The sequence below is a fragment of the Pleurodeles waltl genome, chromosome 3_1 (assembly GCF_031143425.1).
Source record: "Pleurodeles waltl isolate 20211129_DDA chromosome 3_1, aPleWal1.hap1.20221129, whole genome shotgun sequence".
Classification (NCBI taxonomy): Eukaryota; Metazoa; Chordata; class Amphibia; order Caudata; family Salamandridae; genus Pleurodeles; species Pleurodeles waltl.
In genome coordinates this window covers 746,564,049-746,587,156 of record NC_090440.1, presented here as the reverse complement: position 1 = coordinate 746,587,156, position 23,108 = coordinate 746,564,049, and the positions used below count along the sequence as shown (strand labels likewise).

Sequence of the window (23,108 nt, the reverse complement as noted above, 5' to 3'; positions counted from 1 at the left end):
GTGTCTGTTTTAATTGACTGTAGGGCTTCGTCCACATGTTTCCCAAATAACGCTTGGCCATCAAAGGGTAAGTCTAGGATCTTATTCTGGACTTCTGGACGAAAGGAAGTGGCTTTGAGCCAGCCCTGTCTTCTTAATACAGCAGCGCCTGCTAGCTGTCTGAAAGCAGTGGTCGCTATATCCATTGCGCAGTCTATCAGCTCTGCAGACGCGCGTTGACCCTCTTGCATCGTCTTATTTGCCTCTGATCTTACGTCTTCCGGTAGCTGAGTAATAAAGGGTGCAATATCTGCCCAAAGTTGTCTGTCATATCGAGACAAAATAGCCAAGGAGTTGGCAGCTCTCAGAACTAGGCTGGCCATAGAAGAGAATCTCTTCCCTATGTTATCTAGCCTTCTACCATCCTTATCTGGGGGCGCGGAAATCGGAGCAGAAGGATTCTTTGATCTCCTTTGAGCCGCTTGAGCTACTACCGAATCTGGAGGAGGATGGCCTGTCAAGCATGCTGGGGCATCATCGGGAGCTTTGTATTTCTTGTCTAGACGTGGCAAAACTGCTATGACAGTTGCTGGATTAGTCATGACTTTAAGGCCCTCTTCCCACAAATAGTTCACCATCGGGATGGAACGCACAGACTTCTGAAAGGGCTCTTTAAAATCATAAAGGAAACAATCCGTTTGCTTCGTAGGTAGCGGTAATGCAAAACGCTTGGCTGCCCTCTCTAAAAGATTATGAAAGCCTCCAATGTCTTCAGGTGGGGACTCCACCTTCGAATGAGAAGGAGAAGATGGAGCAGGAATAATATACTCGTCCCACTCTGAGTGAGTATCTATGAGCTCTCCTTCTTCTTGATCTCCATCTGAGATGTCAGTGTCCTGGGGAATTGTCATGTCTGGGGTAGCCACATCTGTGAGATGCAAAGACGTCGGTCTTTGATGTGGAGTAGAAGGACCAGAAATGGGCAATGGATGAGGTTGTTCTCCCTCTGGAGGGAACCTTCTATTGTAATCCACCAACATGGCTCTAAGGCCAGTAAGCAGGTCGGAAGGGATATACGCTCCCTGTTGATACTGCTGATGCTCCAAGGAGGCCTGGGGATCATAAGCTTCCTCAAATTCCTCCTCTTCCTGATATTTTACATTTAATTCAGAGGGGCTGTGAGCTGTACCAAAAGGCCCATCTTCGTCCGAATCTTCATCTCCCTCCAAAAGATGTACTGGTACCAGTGAGGATACCTTACTAGGTGAAGTGTGGGTTGGAGTTAACTTTTCCGTTCTTTTTTGGTATTTTTCCCTCGTCAACGGTGTCGTCGACGATCTCGTCGACGACGTGTAAACTGACTTTGTCGTAGACGGTGCCGTCGATGCTGGTCGCACTGTTATTTTAATAGCCGCAAGCTTCGCCGACGATTCTACCGTCGACGAAGTCGTCGTCGACGGTAAGGCTGACACTGACGTAAGCGCCGTCGACGAGGAAGAGGTGTATACGGTCGTCGACGCTGAAGTCGTCGTTGTAGTTCTCGTCGACGGTGGTGTACTCATCGACGAAGTCGCCGATGGAGCCGTGGACGACGGAACACCTGAAGTTGCTAGAGTCGTCGGCAATGCGCCCACCGACGGTGCCGTCGACGGGGAATCTGTCGACGAGGACTTTTTTCCAGTCACAGAAGATGGTTTTTTGAAAGGCACAGATGGTGGAACAGATGAGGATTTTCTGTGCCTCTCAGAACTGGAAGAATGTTTCTTTCCCTCTTTACTTGAGAGTCTAGTTGGGGAACAGGATGGACTGCGACCCTTATAAGACCCTGAAACAGTCTTTTTGAGGGCTTTCCTTGAGGTTTGTGAGGGAGATCTAGAGCGTGATCTTGCCCTTTTAGTTGATCTCTTGGAAGTGGAAGATTCCTCACTCTCAGAACCAGACACTGGATCCTTTCTATGCTTCAGTTTCTGCAGCCATATTAGTAATCTGCCTTCTCTATCCTTTAAGGTTTTAGAAGAAAAAGTACGGCAAATCTTACAGTCTTTGGCTGAATGATCTGGATAGAGGCAGTAAATACAATCTTGATGAGGATCTTCAGAATGAAGTCTTTTCTTCCCACAAGTCTTGCAGTCTCTAAAGAGACTTTTCTTTTCCTTGTCAGACATAGTTGGTAAATAGCTGACAAATCAAAATAATTGAGTTTCTCTGAGAGAAAAAGAGTTGAATAAAGGTGTGAAAACAGAGCAGAGCTCTGAGGAGACTCCCTAGCACGACGTGCGGTAGAAAATCTGAGGTGCTAGAGCTTCTCTCAGGAGGTTCTGAAGGGTGCTGCCGCCTGATTGGTGGAGGATCAAGTTTGGTCCTTTTTACATAATGACTCTGATAGACTATCAAATTGAAGAGGCCTAGGGCCTTTTTTCTCTTCAATATGTTTTAACATTACTTATGAAAATTATACCGGGACTCCCATCTCGACGACGGGGAATGATTCAAGCATGTGAATCTATGAAAGTTCCAATACTGGAGTAATAATATTAAGGAAAAGCGCAGAAAAGTCATACAAGGACTTAAAAGATTTGTTTTGATAAATCCAGCACTTTGACATTGGTGAATTTATCACAACTTGTACAGAAAATAAGTTATAAGGCTTTTCTTTCTGTAAGCCAAACTCCAGCCTTCTGAAGGTCCCCTCTGATAGGTCAGTGCTAAAAGGATTAGCAGAGCTGCTTGATTAAGTGATAAGTGGCTGTCCAGGGGAAAGCCTATCTGGTGAAGGGTAGCTCGGAGGCTACACAGCAGTGCCAGAGCAGTGGGAGGGGTAATAAAACATACAGCCTCAAAGGAGAGCGAGACAGGAGGGAATGCCAGATCCCTAACCCACACCTTCTGGACCTCTCAGCCAGATACCAGGCTTAAGGAAGAAATTTGCAGATGTTCGGAGGAGAGCTATGGAAATGAGCCACACTGAAGGATGGTTTAGTCAGCTCTTAATTTCAAACATCATGGATTTTGGAAGAATGGTGCTTTCTGGTACAGGAATACGCCACACTTTGGGGGAAGTGGTCATGCATCTGGGCGTCACTCTGCATTCTATTGTTTGGGTGCTCCCCTTCCTGATGCCCAGGATCTGGAAATAAATATGTGAGAGGTGCATAGCCTCTCAGATCTGCTGCCTGAACGTATAAGAGTAAGAAGGACTGCCCTGCTGGAATCTGGATCTGCACCCATGGCCTGCACTTCTGAGTGAACTGTGTCTGCTGCACATTCTGGTACTACAGCCCTGAGGACGGTGCCTTGCTTCAAGAAGGATTCAGGAGTGGACACCCTGCAGCTACAGCTTAACAGAGCTTCACCAGCATCATCCTCAGCAAAAGACCTGGACAGCAAAAGACATGGAGTGCATCCAGTGGACTTCTAAGGATCTGGCCAGGTGCACTGTGGGAATTGTGGTCCAACTTTCCAAAGACCATCCAGGAGATTCCAGACCCTTGGATTTGGGTTTTGGACCCTCTGTACCTGCAAGGAGGACTTCAGGAAATGCTTCCTGAAGATTAGAGAAGTTTGGAGAATTTTGGTAAAGTTGGCGCTTTGTGTTTCTAAGTACTAGGACAGGTTTATTCTTTAAAAAATCCATATCTCTGGTTCCAAAGACCAACCAGGAGATTCCAGACCTTTGGATTTGTGTTTTGGACGTGCAAGGAGGACTTCAGGAAATACCTCCTGAAGTTTGTAGAATTTAGGTAAAGTTGTCACTTTGTGTTTCTAAGCACTTCTTTTAAAATTCATATCTCTGGTTCCCTACATTGGATTCTTGTAATTTTGGTGTCTATTTACTCATAAAAATATAAACTATTTTTATAAATTGGTGTGGGATTTTTCTTGTGTTGTGTCTCACTTATTTACTGTTTTGGTGTTTTTGCATGCTTTACACTCTTGTCTCCTTAGTTAGGCCTGCCTGCTAGGTTACAGCTGCCAAGGGTTGAGCAAGGGACTCCTTTCCCGAGACCTTTACTGAACCTATATTTGGTTAGTGGCCTTAGTGCCAGTGGCAGGTTCATACTTACCTTCCAACACAGCGGTTGAACAGGTTTTACTACACCACTTATTTCAATAAGGGGAAACTTTTTTGGTTCCATGTATTTATGCAAAATTGTAATGTATGATATATAAAATTGCATATAAAGGTTATGTATATATTTTCTACCCATCATCTGCTATTTGCGGTAATATTCAGGCCTAGAAAAACCATAAAATTGTTACTAGATCTGCAGGTCGAGTAGCTTAAATAATCTACTCTACCTAACTGTAATGTACTTGACCCGGAAACGGGTCTCAAATAGTGTGATCCTAGTCAAATATTGTATTTTGAAAGTCAACTTTTTCTTCATTCTCACATGAGTGCACTTTCAAATATGTCAGTTCAGCATTTCTGCTGTAAAAAAATAAATCCTTTTTTGTTTGATTAAATACAATAAACATCTGGTCCATATATAATAAATCTAGCCCACATATAGGGTACATATGATCCATGCTTGACTTGCCTCCTAGTTTACTAATAGCTTTGCCATCAGGGCAGGAGTGTTTCTCAGTTTATGTTTAAACACTCACTTTTAATAAATATATTACTAAAGCATGATGTGATAGAGCACGGTCATTTACATGCAGTAAATTTCCAAGAAATGTCCAAAAACCATCCTACTAACTTGCAGCTTTACTGATAAAACTATATAGTGTATTAACAATAATCAGTGAAAATTTGGGGCCAGATGTAGGTAGAAACGGGATTGCGACTCTCAATTTGCGACTCGCAATCCCATATGCAGAATGGTGTCCCTGACACCATCTGCGAATCACAAGGGGGTCGCAAAGACCCACCTCATTAATATTAATGAGGTGGGTCGCAATTTGCGACCCTCTTGCGATTCCCTGCACTCACAGGGATGGTGGCCTGCTGGAGACAGCAGACCACCATGTCTGTGACTGCTTTTTTAATAAAGCAGTTTTTTTTTGTATTGCAGCCCGTTTTCCTTAAAGGAAAACGAGTTGCAATACACTCAGGAAAATGAAACCATTTGGTTTCATTTTTTCAGAGCCATTCACAAAGGGAAGGGGTCCAATTGGGACCCCTTCCCTTTTGCGAATGAGTTAGCACCCACTTCACATGGGTGCTAACTGCGAATTGCTTTGCGACCGCGAACAAAGCAATTCTGCATCGTGGTGCGAATCGCAAATAGGAAGGGGAACACCCCTTCCTATTTGCGAGTCGCATTCCCATTTTGAGAGTCGGTTCCGACTCGAAAAATGGGAATGTGCATCAGGAGGCACGTTTTGCATGGCGCACACTGCGAATTGCGCAGGTTACGCAATGCAAAACGTTACCTACATCTGACCCTTGGTTTCATAAACCATTTATCATTCGCACATCACCAAGTAAAGTGTTCTGACTTTATTCATTTATTAAAATATTTTTTTCATCACACAGAAGTAGAAAAAATGGTCTTTCATAGCTACTGAAATATATTTTGAAATGTTTGTAAAGTTGACTAGGTTATATAAATGATGTGTGTTAGGAAAAACCTGATACCAAAAAGCCCTTCATTTCACATAGGTCAGACAGTTCACCTTACAAAACCCTGGAAGTCTGCAGTCACAAGGAAAAGTATTTGCATTGCAAGAAGACAAACTGACTTTTGACCACTGTCTCTGAACACAGAGCAAATGTGACAAGAATAAGATTTAAAGGCATCTTAATTGCTAATTCAGTTTCTGACTGAACAGAACACCTGTTTTTGGCCACTTGCCTGAAGGGGAGTGAAATCTAAAAATAGCTCGACCTCATAAAATAAAACTGCCATACTGAGTGGTCGAGTAGATTTTTTGAGCCCTGACACTATAAGATATACAGATACAGTAACTACTTGCTATTCTGATTTAAGCATGTGAATCTAAGAAAGATCCAGTATTGGAGAAGAAAATACGTTATTTACCTGTAACTGCAGCTCTCCGGGTGCATAACAAGCAAAGAGGGATGAGCTTATGTAAAATAGCAGTTCACTTGCTGAGCTACAAAGGGGAAGGGAAGTGCCAAAATGATATAGTCATCGGCTGCTTGTTAGGTTTGCAGAGTACCAACTATTGCCTGTCAAAAATACTAACTCATGGCCTAAATGAGAGATTTCTGGCTGCCAACACATCCTTTACTGCTTCCCACAATTCAGAAGGTTCCAACACCACCACTAAATTGTTTAAAGTGTTCACCAAGCAAATCTTAAATCTACCCAGTCAAAATAGTTACATCATCTTTGGCTCGTAAGGAAAATTGTCCTCTATTTCCACACAAAGGATTTTATCTGTATGATCCTTCATCATAAAGTAAAGTATTACCTTCGGTCTACTATCCTTCGGCTAAGCTTACGGAAGAATATCTCCCTTAGCCCATATACAAAATGTAACTTTCATACCCAGAGCCTTCACTAGGAAATGGACCTTCCAGAAACATGTAGAGCATTACAAAAATCCAACGTACATATACATAATAACATTATATAGTTGCACAATCCTATCACCAGAACAGTTTTAATGTTTGTTTGAGCCAAAGTATTTTCTTCTGTCACATCACTTATTTATTTGAGTCTTCCTTATAGTGCAAACTAGTGTAATCTGAAAAGATACAGAAACAATTTAAGAACATGTGCTAAATGTTTGCTATTCTAGGCATTGTAACGCATGGACCTCTAGAACCAAATTTCAAATTTCAGCACGTTTGGAAAGCCCATCATTATTTAAACTTCAGTAGAGTTCAAAATATTTTATCTTTGTAGGAATACCTACCTGGAGTAATGTGATAATATTCGACACACACTGGCTACAATGCATTAAAGTACTGGGAGGAAGGTGCTGCACCCTGCAATATCTGAGGTGTTTATCTCCTACTTGAGGTTTCAAAAAATAACAAGACATCTTAGGAATAAATAGACTATGTGGGATCATTAGAAGAAGATTGCATTTAATGGTCAATATTTGACTGCTGAAGAGCCACATGTTATGGACTTAAAGTATAGTGGCAAAGGCAGCTACTTAAACTAGGCAGTTATAGAGTACTTTAGATTATGTAATCCAAATAAAAATTCCAACAGCTTTTTCCAAGTCATTGGTATGATTTGAAAATATTACAGTGTTTAAGGAACTTTACCTCCACAATTAAGAATGCCATATATTACTTACGAAAGATGTTTTCCTTTAAGGAGTACTTTGATTACAGTCTTCAGTTTTCCCACAAAACCTGGTAAATTAGAAAGTGCTGGTCCTGCTGAGTTGTATGTAACTAACAGAATGGTACCCATAGTGGTTAGCTGATCCAGCTCTTGCTGCATTTCCTCAAAACGTGTTTGGTCCAGTAATAAAGTCTACAAAAAACAAAATTATTGTTTATATACAAACAAACACAATTCACACATTAACCTTTTTCAGTCACGTTTGGCTGTACTCCTTTAATTTAAAATAGATAAATTGCCATGATTTTTGAAGCTATAAAACGATACAAAACACAGTAATTTGTCCGATTGATGCATTCAAGTGAGACTGCTCTGTCACAGCAAAATTGCCTAAACTGTTTGAAACCAAATTTTAGCTTCACACTAAATTCCACACTAAAAGCTGTGTACTAAGTGCCAAAGAGCATCAGAAATATACTATTAGAGAAGCAGATTGACAGATTACCCAGAGTACTGCTGTAATTTTGGATGACAACTGAAAATATATGTAAATTATTTAAGCATTTAATGTTATTTTGAATAGTGAATGTGCTGAACAGTTTAGTGTAAGAAATAATAGTTATTTTACCTTTACAGTCGCAAATTCAGACTTCGGTGAAATGATGAAGAGAAGATATTTAAGAATACACTAAGGTGTAAATCTGCACTCAAAAATGTTGAATAACACAAAAGTATAGAATTTATACCTAGGTGTAGCAGTAGATATTACATGAGTATATGTATATGTGCACATTTACCTTTGTGAATAAACCCCAGGCTCTCATGGAAATTAAGGACTCATTTCAGTGCTCAAAGAGGAACCTATTGATTCATAGTAAGGGAAGGACAATCATAAACCTAAGCAGAGGGGCCAAGAAATGAGACGTCACACACAAGAATGGTGAAAAGCAACAACAATGACTATTGACCAAGTGACAGCCCATGTCATTGTTTCAGCTAATTCCCAGAGAAAAGAAAATGCCATAAGAGAATACTGTGATTCACAAGGAGCAACAAACCTATGAGCACATGCGATCAGGGAAAACATCCCAGCAAAATTAAACCCCCAGAGTAGACTCACATATATATATGTTATTGCATATGCTCTGTGTATCTAGAGAAAGCTGTAGAATTACACTGGCTCTCCAGGTTACAGTCTTAATGATACTTCAAAAACTGAAGAAAAAAAAATCACAGGATGACTGTGAATCAATTCACCCTATATGAAAACTGAATGTAGAAACTGAATTGTTGGCCTAGATGTTGGCTAATACGCTGGAAAAATCAGTGCAAAACTAGCAAACCATACCCAAGGCAAAGTAATGCCACACTGATCAACAAAACAATCTATGAAGGTGACAAAACTCCCTGCAAGTCAGGATCAGAGGTGAGTATTATGCATTTTAGGCTTCAGTTTACATTCTCAGCACCAAGGGGCAGTACGGGTGTCTGTGTGCACTAGACTTAAGTCTGTGTATATGCCCAGCCTGTGCTCACAGAGTGCAGGACATGACACTAGCACAGCGCAGCCCTCTTTTGTTGTTGAGTGTTTGTGTCAGACCTCTATTTTCTCCATAGAAATCTGTTGTACCGTGGAGTTATCCCTTGACTTTGTCTTTAGGCCTCCCAGTGCTTCACGATTCTTCAAAGGATGAGCAGTAACAGAATGAGTAAGTACAGCCCCAAGTTTATTTCCATCAGACCCCATTACGGTCTCCATACAGGCACTTAGGCAGACTGAGAGGACTGAGTACACTGCAATTATGACCAATTCTCACTACATGGAATGGTATTATTGTAAGCCAGGTCTAGGATCATATCTGAAATGTGAAAGTAATTTTCTTGTTGACCTGGAAGTATCCACATTATGTACCCCGAGTCTTACTGGTCGAGGGGGAAGGGCGGACTTTGATATCTGTCAAGTAAGGCTTCCATGGGTTGACTCCACCATGCCAAGGACCATTTCTGTTGCCCTAAAACTATTGGGCGGACATTGCAGAAGCTATCCCACCTTGTCAAGGACATACCTCTCCCTCAGAGGAAGGTAGAGATTTGCCGTGAAAGAGCACATTTCAAAGTTAACCCCCCCTGGAGTCCACATGGACCTCATTTGTATTCTTGTTCAGGTTCTTGTGTGTTTGAAACATTTTTGTAAACCTGACGGTAAATTACAGGAGAATGAGTGCCCTAAGAACAGGGCAACATTCTCAAAACAGAAATATATAGCACATGGACATCATTTGTGTTTTTGTGTTTCACATCATGTGATTTTTGAAACATTTATTGTCAACTTGAAGGGAAATTACAGGTGAATGAGTGCCTTAAGAACAGGGCAACATGCTCTATACGCAGATATATATAGCACAACATACCATGATATAATGTCTACTTTCATCACTGAAGCAAGAATTATCATGGTTACAAAACTCACTGGATCTCTTTAACTGCCCTTGTAAGATTGGTGGGTCTTCCACTACTCAAACCTGTAACCACATTTATAAACCTTGCAGGGACCATTCCAATGATCCAGCTTGACTGACATGGAGTTTCAAGCCCACATAATGTCCAAATATAATTAGTATTCAGAGTCAACTGATAGAATTTAAAATTATGATGAATACTGTGACACGCACTATTCTTTTTATGGTCAAGCCTGTGAGTGCATGCGTCTCTCTTGTGGGACTCTGCTGTGTACAGTAAAGGGCTTGGACCCCGTCTGTCCCTTACCATTAGTTGGCTTCCATGACACTCTTCTTGACAGCATAGTAATTTGTCACTGCAGGCCTGGCATCATTTCCACTCCTCTGAGTGGTGCAGGGACCATGCACTGATTGATTCAGCTTAATCAGTGCCCGTCCGCTGTTACTGACATGATTGAGGTACTATTTTGTTCTTTTTAACTTCTAGTGCCCTGCACACAGAAGGCTTGTTACTGTCAAAAACGTGCCCAGTAGGACAAACAATATTGTAAAGTTTTATTTTTTATAGCTAACTTTCTTTTATTTTGCCAAGTTGTCTTTTCTCACTTTGCACTCATGTTTTCTTTTGCTCGTGGGCACTGTTCTCAAAAGATGTAAAAACGATAATGCTGACTAAAGAGGAATGAATACACAAATCATTTCATCAACAATATCTGAATTATTATTGGATCAAAATTATTTATTATTATCTACAACATTGTTTCAGTATTATGTGTAATTTCTGAAAGGATGTTTTAACACATAATCATGCAGTACACCTCTATCCACCCCACCTCATCCCAATCCAATCCACCCCATTCCAATCCTCCCAACCCACCTCCATCTAATCTGCCCCACTCCAATCCAAAACAATCAGTCAGGTCAAATCCAAATCAATCTGCCCCACTCCAATCCAAAACAATGTGCCCCACTCCCATCTACCTCACTCCAATCTGCCCCCTCCAGTCTGCCCAATCCAAAACAATCTTCCCCATTGCAGTCTGCTGTACTCAAATCCAAAACCATCTGCCCAACTCCAATTTTCTCTATTGGAATCAAAAACAATCTGCCTCACTTTAATACAAAACAAGCTACCCCAATCCAATCCGCCCCACAACAATCTGCCCCACTCTAATCTGCCGCACTCCAATCCAAAACAATATGACCCACTCCAATCCAAAACAATATGCCCCACTCCAATCCAAAACAATATGCCCCACTCCAATCCAAAACAATATGTCCCACTCCAATCCAAAACAATATGTCCCACTCCAATCCAAAACAATATGTCCCACTCCAATCCAAAACAATATGCCCCATTCCCTTCTACCCCACTCCAATCCAAAACAATCCACCTCACTCCAGTCTGTCCCACTTTAATCCAAAACAATCTGCCCTACTCCCATCCAAAAAAGTCTGTCCCATCTGAATCCGCCCCATTCCAGTCGACCCTACTCCAATCCAAAACTATCTGTCCCACTCCAATCCAAAACAATATACCCCACTCCAATCCAATCCACCCCACTCCATCCCAATTCACCCCACTCCCATCCAATCCACTCCACTCCCATCCAGTCCACCCCACACAAACCCAATCCGCCCACTCCAATCCACCCTAATACAGTCTGCCCCACTCCAATCCGTTTCAATCTGCCCCACTTTAATCCAAACCAATCTGCTCCACTCCAACCTTCCCCACACCAATCCAAAACAATGTACCACACTCCAATCCAATCCACTCCACTCCATCCAAATTCACCTCGCTCCAATCCACCATAATCTATCCCACTACAATCCAGTACACCCTACACCAATCCAATTCACCCCAATCCAGCCCAGTCCAATCTACCCCACTTCAATCCAATACACCTCACCCCAATCCACCCCACTCCAGTCCAGTCCAATCCTCCCCACTCAAATCAACCCTACTCCAGTCTGATCCACCCCACACCAGCCGATCCAACCCACTCAAGTCCAATCTACCCCATTCCAGTCTGAACCACCCCACTCTAATCTAACCCACTCCACCCCACTTCAATCTAACCCACCCTACTCCAATACAACCCACCCCACTCAAGTCCACTGCTACCCAATCCACCTCACTCCAATCCAATCCACCCACACCACTCCACTCCAATACAATCTACTTTACTCCATCCCACTCCAGTCCACATTAATCCACCCTACTCTAGTCCAATCCCCCACATCCCAATCCAGTCCACCCCACACCAATCCAATCCAATCCAATCCACCCCACTCCAATCCATCTAATTCACCCCACGCCACCCCAAACCAATCCAAATCCCACCCCAATCCACACCCTCCAGGCCTCCCCATTTCAATCCCTTTCACCCCACTCCAATCCACTCTACTCCAATCCACCCCACTCAAATCCACCCTACGCCATCCCAGTTCAGTCCACGCACTCCAATCCAATCCATTTAGCCTACCCCACTCCAATCCACTCCATCCCACTCAAAATCACCCCACTCACTCCAAAACACTCACTCCAATCCAGAACACTCACTCCAGTCCACCTCACTCTATCCCAATCCAGTCCATCCCATTCCAGTTCAGTCCACCCCTCTTCAATCCATCCAGCCTACCCCCTTCCAATTTAATGAATCCAGTCCAGTCCAATCCAATCTAATCCACCCCAATCTAATCCACCTCAGTCCATTTCTGTCCACCCCACTCCAAAACATCCCACTCTACCTCAATCCAATCCATCCCACTCTACTCTAGTCGAATTCACCCCACTCCAATCCACCCCACCTCACCTCAGGGCAATCCACCCCGCTCTCCAATCTACCCCAGCCAAGTCCAACCCACCCACCTACCCATCCCACTCCAATCCAATCCACCCCACCCAAATTAAATTCACTCAACCTCACCCCAATCCAATTCACTCCAATCCATTCCACTCCAGTCCAGTCCACACACTCCACTCTAGCCCAATCCACCTCACTTTACTCCAATCCAATCCATCCCACCCAGTTCAATTAACCCCACCCCAGTTCATCCAGCCCACCCCACACCACCCCATCCCATCCCACTCCGGTCCATCCACTCCGATCTACACCACTCCAGTCCAATCAACCCCACTCGAGTCCAGTCCACTCCAATCCATCTCACTCCAGTCTAATCCACACCACTCCAATTCACCCCACTCAAAACCACCCCAATCCAATCCAATCAACTCTACCCTAGACCTACTCCACTCTACAACACTGTACGCCCCCACTTCACTCTACGACACTCCACACCAATAACTTTTAGTCATGCTGAACAGCAGCCACACTGAAGTACAACATGAAAAAAAACACATTCCCAAAGCCAACTGCTCTTGGATAGGCGAGACCTATTGGCTTTGCCAGTGCTTGTTTAAATATCTGATAATGTGAATATGCAGTATATGCCTTCATGCATGCCAACACTGCCTAAATGTGTACAACAGATATTGTATTGAGGACCTCCTGTAGAGTCTGAACTGTGGGCCACAAGGTTAGTCAGGAAGTGACTTAAGTGGAGTTGCCAATGAGGCCGCTCCACCGAACAATTGAACACGCTTTGCCAAACCGGTGCCATGTTTGATATGCCCACACGATACCGAATTTTGTTCGGCAAGAACAAACGCCCAGATACAGAGTTAGTTCTTGCAAAGCAAAATAATGGCACCAACGAGCAGGGAGTTTTCATGTGCCAGGCGGCCACTGTTTAATGTCCCGTCCCAGTACCGCCGTGTCTCGGATGTCAGTCCCAGGTAGAGAAAATGAAGGAGAATCGTCCATCCTAAATCGGGTGAGGCAAGCACCACTAGGAATTCCCAGCCCCATGATGATAGTGGAGGGACTGTGACACCTAAATGTGGCAGGAAACAGTGAGTTTGGCAGAACAGTGTATATAGAATCACACTGTTATGGGGCCCTCTAAATGACGCCGTAATTGAGCCATTTTTGGTGCTTTCTGATGAAATGTATTGTGTTTGCGAAATTGCCACAACTTCTGTTCTACGTTGCTTCGGATAGAGGGAAATTGTAGATTTAAGTGAGTATTAGCTGTGTCCGTGGCTACAAGGAAAAGCTCTTGCTCCAGAATGATCTTGTAACATGCTTCAGCTTCTGTATTAAATGAGTACAAAGGTAACAAGAACTAATATTTCTGCGCTCTTAAGGATGCTTCAAATGAAAGTATTATTTTTAGCCTGTGTAAACATCGGGGTACAAGCAAGTAAACTCCACGGAAAAGATACTCAAACTGTCCCTAACTAAAGAGGGGCAGAATCTGGTAGCTGGGAGGCGAGTCGTCTCATAGGGCATTCAGCTGAAGACCATCTGGTCCACATGTATGCAGGGTACGATGTGGCTCGGCAATAATCTGAATACCAATAATAATAATGGTGATAATAATAATAATGTGAAGTCAGAAAGAGAGTAGTGAGTTTTTGACTAATTAATTCCGGATGGGTAATATATGGGGTATGTATTTTATTCACCCTGATAATATTCTTTATTGCTGATATGTTCATTAATGATTTCCAGAGGATTAGCATGTAATAAATACTACATATTATAAAACAGCAATGTTTGTGGTACTGTAATTGTGGCTCCGGGTCGGTGCCCTTTTATTTTCCTCTGTAAGACCAGGCGATTCTCTAGCATGTCTGTCCAACTCTAAGCTCTGCTGTAAGTGCAGCTCCGAGAAGGCGGTGGGAAACATCAGTTTTTATTTTCTCTGCAAATGCTGCAGTTGCCTTTGGAAGCTGGAAAAATCTACCTGGTGTGACCACACCCCAACACCTTCCCCTCCCCCCCAAAAAGTGGGGCTGTCATGACAACGCCTAGTTATTTGAAAGTCTTCCTGCATGGAAAGGCCAGAGATGGGAAAACCGCCTGTATGCACTTACTGTACAAGAGGAGATCGTACCATAAATTAGATATACAGTATCAAAACGAGACCTGATGATAATAATGGGCTTGAAAAATAGCTAATGAGGAAAACCCCATAATGTGCATGCATCGTGATGACAGCCTGTTGGAAGATTACTAGAACTGAGACCAGTTTGAGATGTAAAACCAGCAGATTTCACAGAAGACATGGAAATGAGCAAATATGTGTAAATAAGAGGTTAGCTGAAAGATAGCTGTGGAGTGCGCGAAGATTACAGATGAATCATCTAAGAAGAGGATACAATACATATCTGAAGATATTTCAATCTCACAAAATAAGTAGTAATAGCCTTGTTGTGACTGCAAGCAAGAAATAGCGGATATTTCCATAAGTGGCAAGTAGAAAAAGTAAAATAATGTAATTTGGCAGGTTTACTATATTACATTATAAACATTATGAAAAGTAAGGCTAAATCAGTTACTATAGTCACCTTCCTGGGAGGCTTCCAACAACATAGGTCACATCTTTTTTTATCTCCAATACAAAGTACAACTGATCGCAAAATTATTACACTTCCGTGCTTGATAAAGGTCTTTGTTCATAAGACACTAGAAGTTATTTGTTCCCCTTCCGTTGTGATTACCTCGACTCATTCCTATGTCAAGGTCACGGTGGTCTGTCCTCGAGCGGGCACTGGAACAAATGTAAAAAGCATTTCAGTCCGTTTCAGTGTTATTTTCCTCTTCCCTCGCATTTGCTTTATGTCTCTCTATGGATTTTCGTGCCAGGTGTTCCTTAGGGGCTTCAGGCAGCTTTCCAAGTTATTGTTAGTCTCATTTCTGTTAGGGTAATAATGGAAAGTAACCGAGCACACAACATTATTTTCCGCCGTCCTACCTGGGAAAAGACCTGGCAAGCACAACTTCGAAACCAGCTTGGTAAAATAATGTGAAAGTGCTGTGCCAATCTCATTCTCAGACAGCACGAGGAGATATTTGTCTGGAAGTCCCATCTCGCACTGCCTCCCAAACCACAGGTATCCATTTGATAATTTTTATTAGACTGATTTAAACCAGTATTAGTCAAGGCTTCTTTTTAAACAAATATGCTCCTTCTCCACCGATGATCCACCAGTTCCACACAAAGGTCCACTTTCTTCTCGTCCCTATTCTTCACTGTGGCATAGTATTGACGCAGTCAATATTTTTTAGGATTTAATCTTTTTTGTTACAATGGGTATATATAAAACAAAACCCACCTACATCCACCACTCAATATCTTTTAAAATTATTTCATTGGTTTTACACCAGCTAAACATTAACAAAGGCTGCCCTCCTCAACAGAGGGGCTCCTGGGAAATAACTGTATATTTCATAGTTCTGGTGTGTAAGAAATTGCCCACTAAAGTGCTAAATTTCCTTTTAATTTCCACCATAGGTACCAAACTTCAGCCCAAGATCTGGCCAAACGCCATTTTCTGAGGCAATGGCATTGGTGTGTTTTCCTAGCCTGGAGGACATCTAGGCATTGCCCTTTCCATACTAAAGTTTTCAGAAGTTTCAGCTCATGGGTGGACAGCGTAGGCACAACCCAATTGGATTCTCCGGACAGCGAATGAACTATGATTTATCACCCCTCATGGGTCACCTTTAACAAACTCAACCAAACTTGCTCACAAGACTATAGTGGTTAAAGTGCTCTATCATTACTTGCTTCTAATTGTTCTCATTGCAGCCACGACATGTTGGGTTTCAGTTTTGCCAGTGAAAGAAAACAAAGTAATTTTTCAAAAATGTTTCCATCCATCTTCCATTGCTGCACCATTCATTGAGAACACTTATAGTGAAGAACTAGAGGTTGGAAAATAATGATTATACAACCAGGGTCTAAGAAGCAGGCAACTGCATTAAGGATTGTTCTTAATATCCTTAGGCAGGTGATTGCAGTCAAAACTATAAATAAGGCTTTGGGGCATGTAAAGGCCAGTGAATGCCCTCACTGTCCAAGACTTTCTTCTTAAAAAGTCCATCTCATTAAGGTGAGATTATCAATCGACAAAGGCTAAATAGGGAAAACTGAGACATTGGCAGCTATGCCATTAGCCGAATTAAGTGATGCTGCCAGTCCTGCACCAATAGGCAAGCTCCCAGAGTGTTTAAAGCTAGCCTTGAACACCCCCTTAATGAAAAAGCCAGCTCTGAGCTTAGCTGACCCAGCAGACTTTCCGCCTATAGTGGAAAACCTCATTTTGGAGACTGTGGAATAGGTGGGCACAAATCAGGTGATGAAACATCTGGAGAAACAGGATATCCCGGGTGACTTGCAGTATGTTTCAGTCCCAACTTCAGTACTGAAATTGCAGTAATGGATAAAAGAGGCTGCTAGGAATAAGGGACAGCAGGACTAGGACTGCTTAGGCTATACCCCACTTTTAATTTTATTTCTCTAGAGGGTGACACTGCTGAGCTGCCCAGAGTAGACATTTGGTGTATCCTGTTCCTCTCCAGATTCTAGACATTTTTCACTCAAAGAACATCCTGGGTAGGTAGGGATGGAGTAGCAGTACTAGTAGTGAAATCAGCACACAACGTGCCGGAAGACTCCTCTTTGCCTCCCATGTGTTTCAAAGCAGGTGGAACAGGCTTCCATATGTATGCCTATGGAACCAAACTAGTGCCTCCCCCCAGCCCAAAATGGAGAGCTGAATACTGAAGCCCTTGCTAGCCTAAGCATGTTCATAAATGCCTGAAAATTGCATAAAGTGCAAGGTAAAGAGGCTTAGTTGCGTCTTTGGCAACTACTAGGTATGGAAGGTTAGATCAGTCAGATGACCAGGACATGTAATTATCATATCTGGCTACGTTCAAGGCCATACCTGTACTTCAACAAGGCCGAGGAAATAGTGGGGTTGATGGTTGCACCCTTTTTTGAGAGAGCTTCCAGGAAGATTCTGGGTATGGTACAAAAAGTCCAAAATGTTGTATTTTCTACTTTAAATCAGAGAGATCAAGTTACCCCCACAACACAAAGACTCCAAAAGCACCCATTTCCGGAACACACAGAATTTTAGGCTCTCGCGGTGATTTTCAAAATAGTCCATCAAGGTAGTCTGTCATACTGGAAAGGCAGAATAAAAGCATATTCACCCTATCAGACGCTATGATCTTCAGATAAGGGTTGTTTGAAAATTCTCAGGGTACATAAGTGGAACCTCTTTTAGGTGACCATGGTCAAATAGTGAACTCACTTCCCAAATAATGTGGGAAAGCAATCTCAAGAAAAAGTTAAAACCCCATTCCTGTATAAGCCCTTTCACTTGACCTTTACTGTCTATTTTGCACCAACAGAAGTTTTTCCAGTATAACTGACATTTGTCGATTTACTCTTACAGTCTTTGGGCACAACACACAATTCATTTGAGTTCTTGAAATAGAAACCAAAACCCAAAATAACATATATTTTGTGGAGCCTACTTGTTGCTGTTGTGCTGCAAAATGAGTTTACCTTCCAAAGAGAAACCTGGCAAACTTGTTCCAATAGAAGAATTTGTAAACTGAAGCTGTGAACAGTTCTCTTTGGCTGAAGGAACATGGGTTGGAGGTGGGAAATTATTGTTTTAAAAGCAGTATAAAATCAGAGAGCAGGGATGGAGACTATCTTCTTCATTCTTTTCCCTCCACTATGTCCAAGCTTCTTTTCTTCTCCCCATCCTTCACACCCTGATAATGTTTGCGCCTCAAACCTCCACAGGTATCCCAGTTGCTCCTGAAACATATTTGGCACAGCACAACTAAAAGTTAAATTAAGACCAATACTTGCTGTGGAGAAGGATTCCCCTACAATTACCCAAGAGAAAAAGCCTAGGTGAAACAAGTGTGAATGTTTAATCTTTAATATTATGCCACAGGAGGATCAAAAAACACTTTAAAAAGAAAGACGTTTTTTCACTAAGAAGACAATCTTCTTTACCCAATATCACTGTTGACAGATTCGACGTGACTAGCAGGAACATGTCAAGCACGGAGTTAATATATTGGTTGATGGGGCATGGACCCCAGTAATAACATTAATTAAGAAGATACATTTCAAGGGGATGGATTCTGAAACTTCAAACAAAGCTACTGACTAATCTGTCTCACTGTTAGTGGTGTGTGTGCATGTGTACAGCTATTGGCTGGACCGTAAACCCAGTATCTGCTAACCCCCCTTCTCTGCCTCGCTACATAGTCCTGGACCCCTTAATATCCCTATGTAAAAAAAATTGTTGTACAGAGATTTTCATTTTTGATTTGTGTTTTTCTATCATTAGAGAAGTAAGTCAGCTTGGGTAGACATTACTAATCCAGGCCAAGTTTTTCTGGATGACATTTTTAAATATTGCAAATGTGTTGCAGTGATGATGTAATATTTCTGGAACCACAAGAGCTATATTCTTCATTTTAGTGTCAAAAAACATTGGTTTAGGAGGTAAAGTAGTCTTACAGAGAAAAAAAAACCTCCTCAGAGCAACCCTTCCGCCATTTTCCCAAATGGAGGCTCTATAATTATGTGTTTTACCCATCTTATTGGTAATTTATTTTAATATTGTTTTAGTTTAATATTTTCTGTTGATTCAAATTCATCAACATGAGTGAAGCAGGTGGTAGCAGAGAATCTTTACTTCCTGACAGAGTGTTGCTAACTACAAAACGGGGAACTCCTTCGACAAAGAAAAATGTGTTATATGCCAAACGTATCCAAAAGAAAAGCTAACATCAAGTGTGGATGGACAGAAGAAAGTTTGAGATGCTGCAGAAATAAGGCAAGACGAAGTTCACAAAAGACTGGAACTGATGGGTGAAGAGGATCAAATATTTTATCATTGTAACAACAAGTGCTACAAGTCGTATACCATGGAAAAAAGTCTGGAAATAAATTGTCAAAAAAAATAGCAGAAACCAGTGAATCAAGAATCTAAGTCTTCTGGGAAAGTGACAACAACCAAACCCAATGCCCATCCACTTAGAAGATCGATGGCTACCCCTGATCCATCTCCAACAACTGATCAAATAGCAGAGGATCTGCAATGTGTTATCTGTGGTTTAGCCAGAACAAGGGCCCAAAAAATTGACGAAAGAACAAACTAGAGAGTATGTGAGTCTCCAAGGGCAAACATGTTTTTATCTGCAGCTTGTTTCTTCCAAGATGAAGTATTCAGCCGAGTAAATAATCTAAACAGCAAGGTGAATGTATTTACAGCAGATTTGTATGCCCACCCAAACTGCATGCAAGCATACATTAGAAGATATGAATATACAATGAGCTCCCAGCAGCAACGTAACCACCACCCTTCAGTTAAGTTTGCACTATTTGAAAAAGCAAATGAAGTTTTAAAGCCACTCGCGTGCTGGCTACGGGTTCACAGTCAGTGAGATCAGAAAAATAATGGCAAACATTGATGAAACTGTATTGATCCATAATAATGAAATTAAGATTTTTCTGGAGAGAATGTACAATGACAGAATTCGTTTTTTGGCAGTCTAACAAAAAGAATGAGCCACATATAGTGTTCTCAGGTTATTCGACGCCTGAAGTTCTTGCTGCCAAAATAAGATCACAGGATGCGGTAAAATCAGCAGGAACCATTTTTAGAGATGTCCTGAAAGATTTAGATTGTGGATTTTGTGAATGCCCCAGAGATCCGCAAATCATGGTAGTCAACAAGAATGCCTGATGTTGTCTTAACATTTTTTTACATCATTATTTAATATCAGCAAAGCAAAACTGTTACAAACTAAAGTTCTTGAGTTCTGAACAGAAGCCGACAACATTGATGATAGCTTTGAAGATATAAGCGAAGAACTAGGAGACAATCCCATGAAGCGACAAATCATGTTTTATGAATTACATAACGGCAAAAAGAGAACTCCGCTACACATGATGACTGCCCATGTGTAGGAAAGTAGCTTTTTTTCTAGCTTGGTTAGACCCAATTTTGGCCTGTTTGTCAGCGTGTTTGCATGTGTTCACTGGGATCCTGCTAACCAGGACCCCAGTGATTATGCTCTCTCCTTTAAACTTGGTTGCTGGAACCATTTTTCATCCCACAGTTGGCACACTGGTTCCCTCATTTTAAGTCCCTATTATATGGTACCTAGGTACCCAGGTCATTGGGGTTCCAGGGGATCCCTATGGGCTGCAACATATATTTTGCCACCCATAGGAAGCCCAAGCAAACAGTTCTGCAGGGCTGCCATTGCAGCTTGCGTGAAAAGGTGCAAGCACCCTTTCACTACACCAGGTCACTTATAAGTCACTCCTATGGCAGGCCTTTTAGCCCAGAGGGCAGGGTGCAAAGTACCTGTGTGTGAGTGCACCCCTGCACTAGCAGAGGTGCCCCCATGAGCTCCAGGCCCATTTTCCTAGACTTTGTGATTGTGGGGACGCCATATTATCTGTGTACTGGACAGAGGTCAATACCTATGTCCAGCTACATAATGGTAACTCCGAACATAGGCATGTTTGGTATCAAACATGTTGGAATCATATCCCAATGTTTTTGCAAGCATTGGTTGTACGATTTAATGCACTCTGGGGGCTCCTTAGAGGACCTCCAGTATTGCCATTACAGCCTTCTGAGGGTTTCTAGGCAGCCCAAGCTGCTGCCACCTCCCAGAGAGGTTTCTGCACTCCTGTTGTTTGACAAGCTCAAGCCCAGGAAGGCAGAACAAAGGATTTCCTTTGGGAGAGGAGTGTTACACCCTCTCCCTTTGGAAATCGGTGTTACAGGCTGGGGAGGGGTAGCCTCCCCAAGCCAGTGGCAATGCTTTGAAGGGCACATTGGTGCCCTCCTTGCATAAACCAGTCCACACCGGTTCAGGGACCCACAGTCCCTGCCCTTGCGCAAAACTTAACAAAGGAAAGAGGAGTGACCGCTCTTCTGTCCATCACCACCCAAGGGGTGGTGCTCAGAGCTCCTCCAGAGGGTCCCTGGGTTTTGCTATCTTGGATTCAAGGTTGGCAGAGAACTCTGGGAGCATCTGAGTAGACAGTGCCAGCAGGTGACATCAGAGTCCCCTCCTGATAGGTGGTTACCCAGCTGGGTGACCAATGCCCCTTTCAGGGCTATTTAGGGACTCTCTCTTGGGTGGTTCCTCAGATTTGGATTGCAAGACCCCAGCAGGATTCCTCTGCAACCTCCACTTCGACTTCTGACCGAAGAAACTGCATCTGGATGTTCCAGGACCCGACAAGCTGTAACAAAGAAGCAGGACGCCTCCTGCAACACTGTATCCACGGTTCATTCCAGCAACTGCAATATTTCCCCAGTCGTGCATCCTCTGAGGACAGCCCATCTTCAGCCTGCATCAGAAGGAAGAAGGAATCTCCCTTGGAGGGAAGGAATCACTCCCCTCCTTCTGCAGGCACCAACTGCAATGACGACCGGCTAAGTGGATCCACTCTCCTGCTGAGCTGCGTGGATCCTGCATCACGGGTGGTGGACTGAAGTAGTCCCAACAGTCCTCTCTTCCAGCTGTCCAACTTAGGTGGAGGTAAGCCCTTTCCTTCCCATGCAGGACAGTACCCCCGTGCACTGCGTCATTGGCAGCTGCCAAGGCTTGCTGCCATCTTTTCCATGAGATCTTCAGGCATCCTGAAGCTCCAGCCCCCAGCATTCCATCCTGCGATGCACAGCCCCCCGAGTGGTTCTCCGGCGGTGCTGGAGCCCTTTTGGTAGAGCTGTGTGGGCCTATTCTTCTACTTGTGTGTCCCTGTCCTGTGGGACTCCTGTGGGTGCTACCTGGGCTTCTGTGGGCTCTCTGTGTTGCTGAGGGCTCCTTCTGACTTCCCCTCCTGGGTAGAGTCCACCTGGTCCTTCCTGGTCCCCAGCAGCTCCACTTTCCACTAACCATGATTTTTGCATGTGCCAATGCTTGTTGGCGGAACCCGAAGATGCAAACCTGACTGCAATCCTCCTTCTGGCGTGGGATATCACCTGCATCCTCCAGGAACTCGACTTTGTCTTCTTGGGTGCAGTGCTGACGCTCCTTCTTTATCGTCGACTCACCTCTTGCACCTTCAGTCTGGTGGGTAGGGGCTCCCGTCCTTCCTGGACTCTGCTGTGCTTCTTGGGCTTGGTTCCCTTCTTCCACAGGTCCTCTTGTTCAGGAATCCATTGTTGGTGTCTTGCAGTCTCATCTGGGCTTTGCATAAGTCTTCTTTCTTTCCAAGTGGGTGTTCTGGAGAATTTACAGTGATTTACTCCTGCTTTCCTGGTCGCTGGGGTGGGTTGTGGTACTTACTTTTGGGCTTTCCTAGTACTCCCAGCTCCCCTCTACACACTCCACTTACCTAGGTTGGGGGCCGACCCTCGCATTCCAATTTGTTAGTATATTGTTTGTGCTCCCCCATGGCTATTTCCCTCTATGGTGATTTTCACTAATTGCACTGTTTTCTAACTGTTTTATGCCTATTTCTGCAAACTAGTGTATATAATTTGTGTATTACTTATCTCCTAAGGGAGTATAGCCACTATGGTATTTTTGGT

The 23,108-nt window shown here is 43.1% G+C and overlaps 1 protein-coding gene across 1 annotated transcript in view; it reads right to left on the bottom strand.

Annotated features, from left to right (window-relative positions):
- The window catches only part of TCP11L1 (t-complex 11 like 1), a 279,925-nt gene that overhangs the window by 92,494 nt on the left and 164,323 nt on the right, over nt 1-23,108 (bottom strand). Inside the window, exon 8 of the mRNA XM_069223521.1 lies at nt 7,204-7,385. Within this exon, the coding sequence (XP_069079622.1) occupies nt 7,204-7,385 (182 nt within the window). The remainder of the gene's footprint in view (nt 1-7,203; nt 7,386-23,108) is intronic.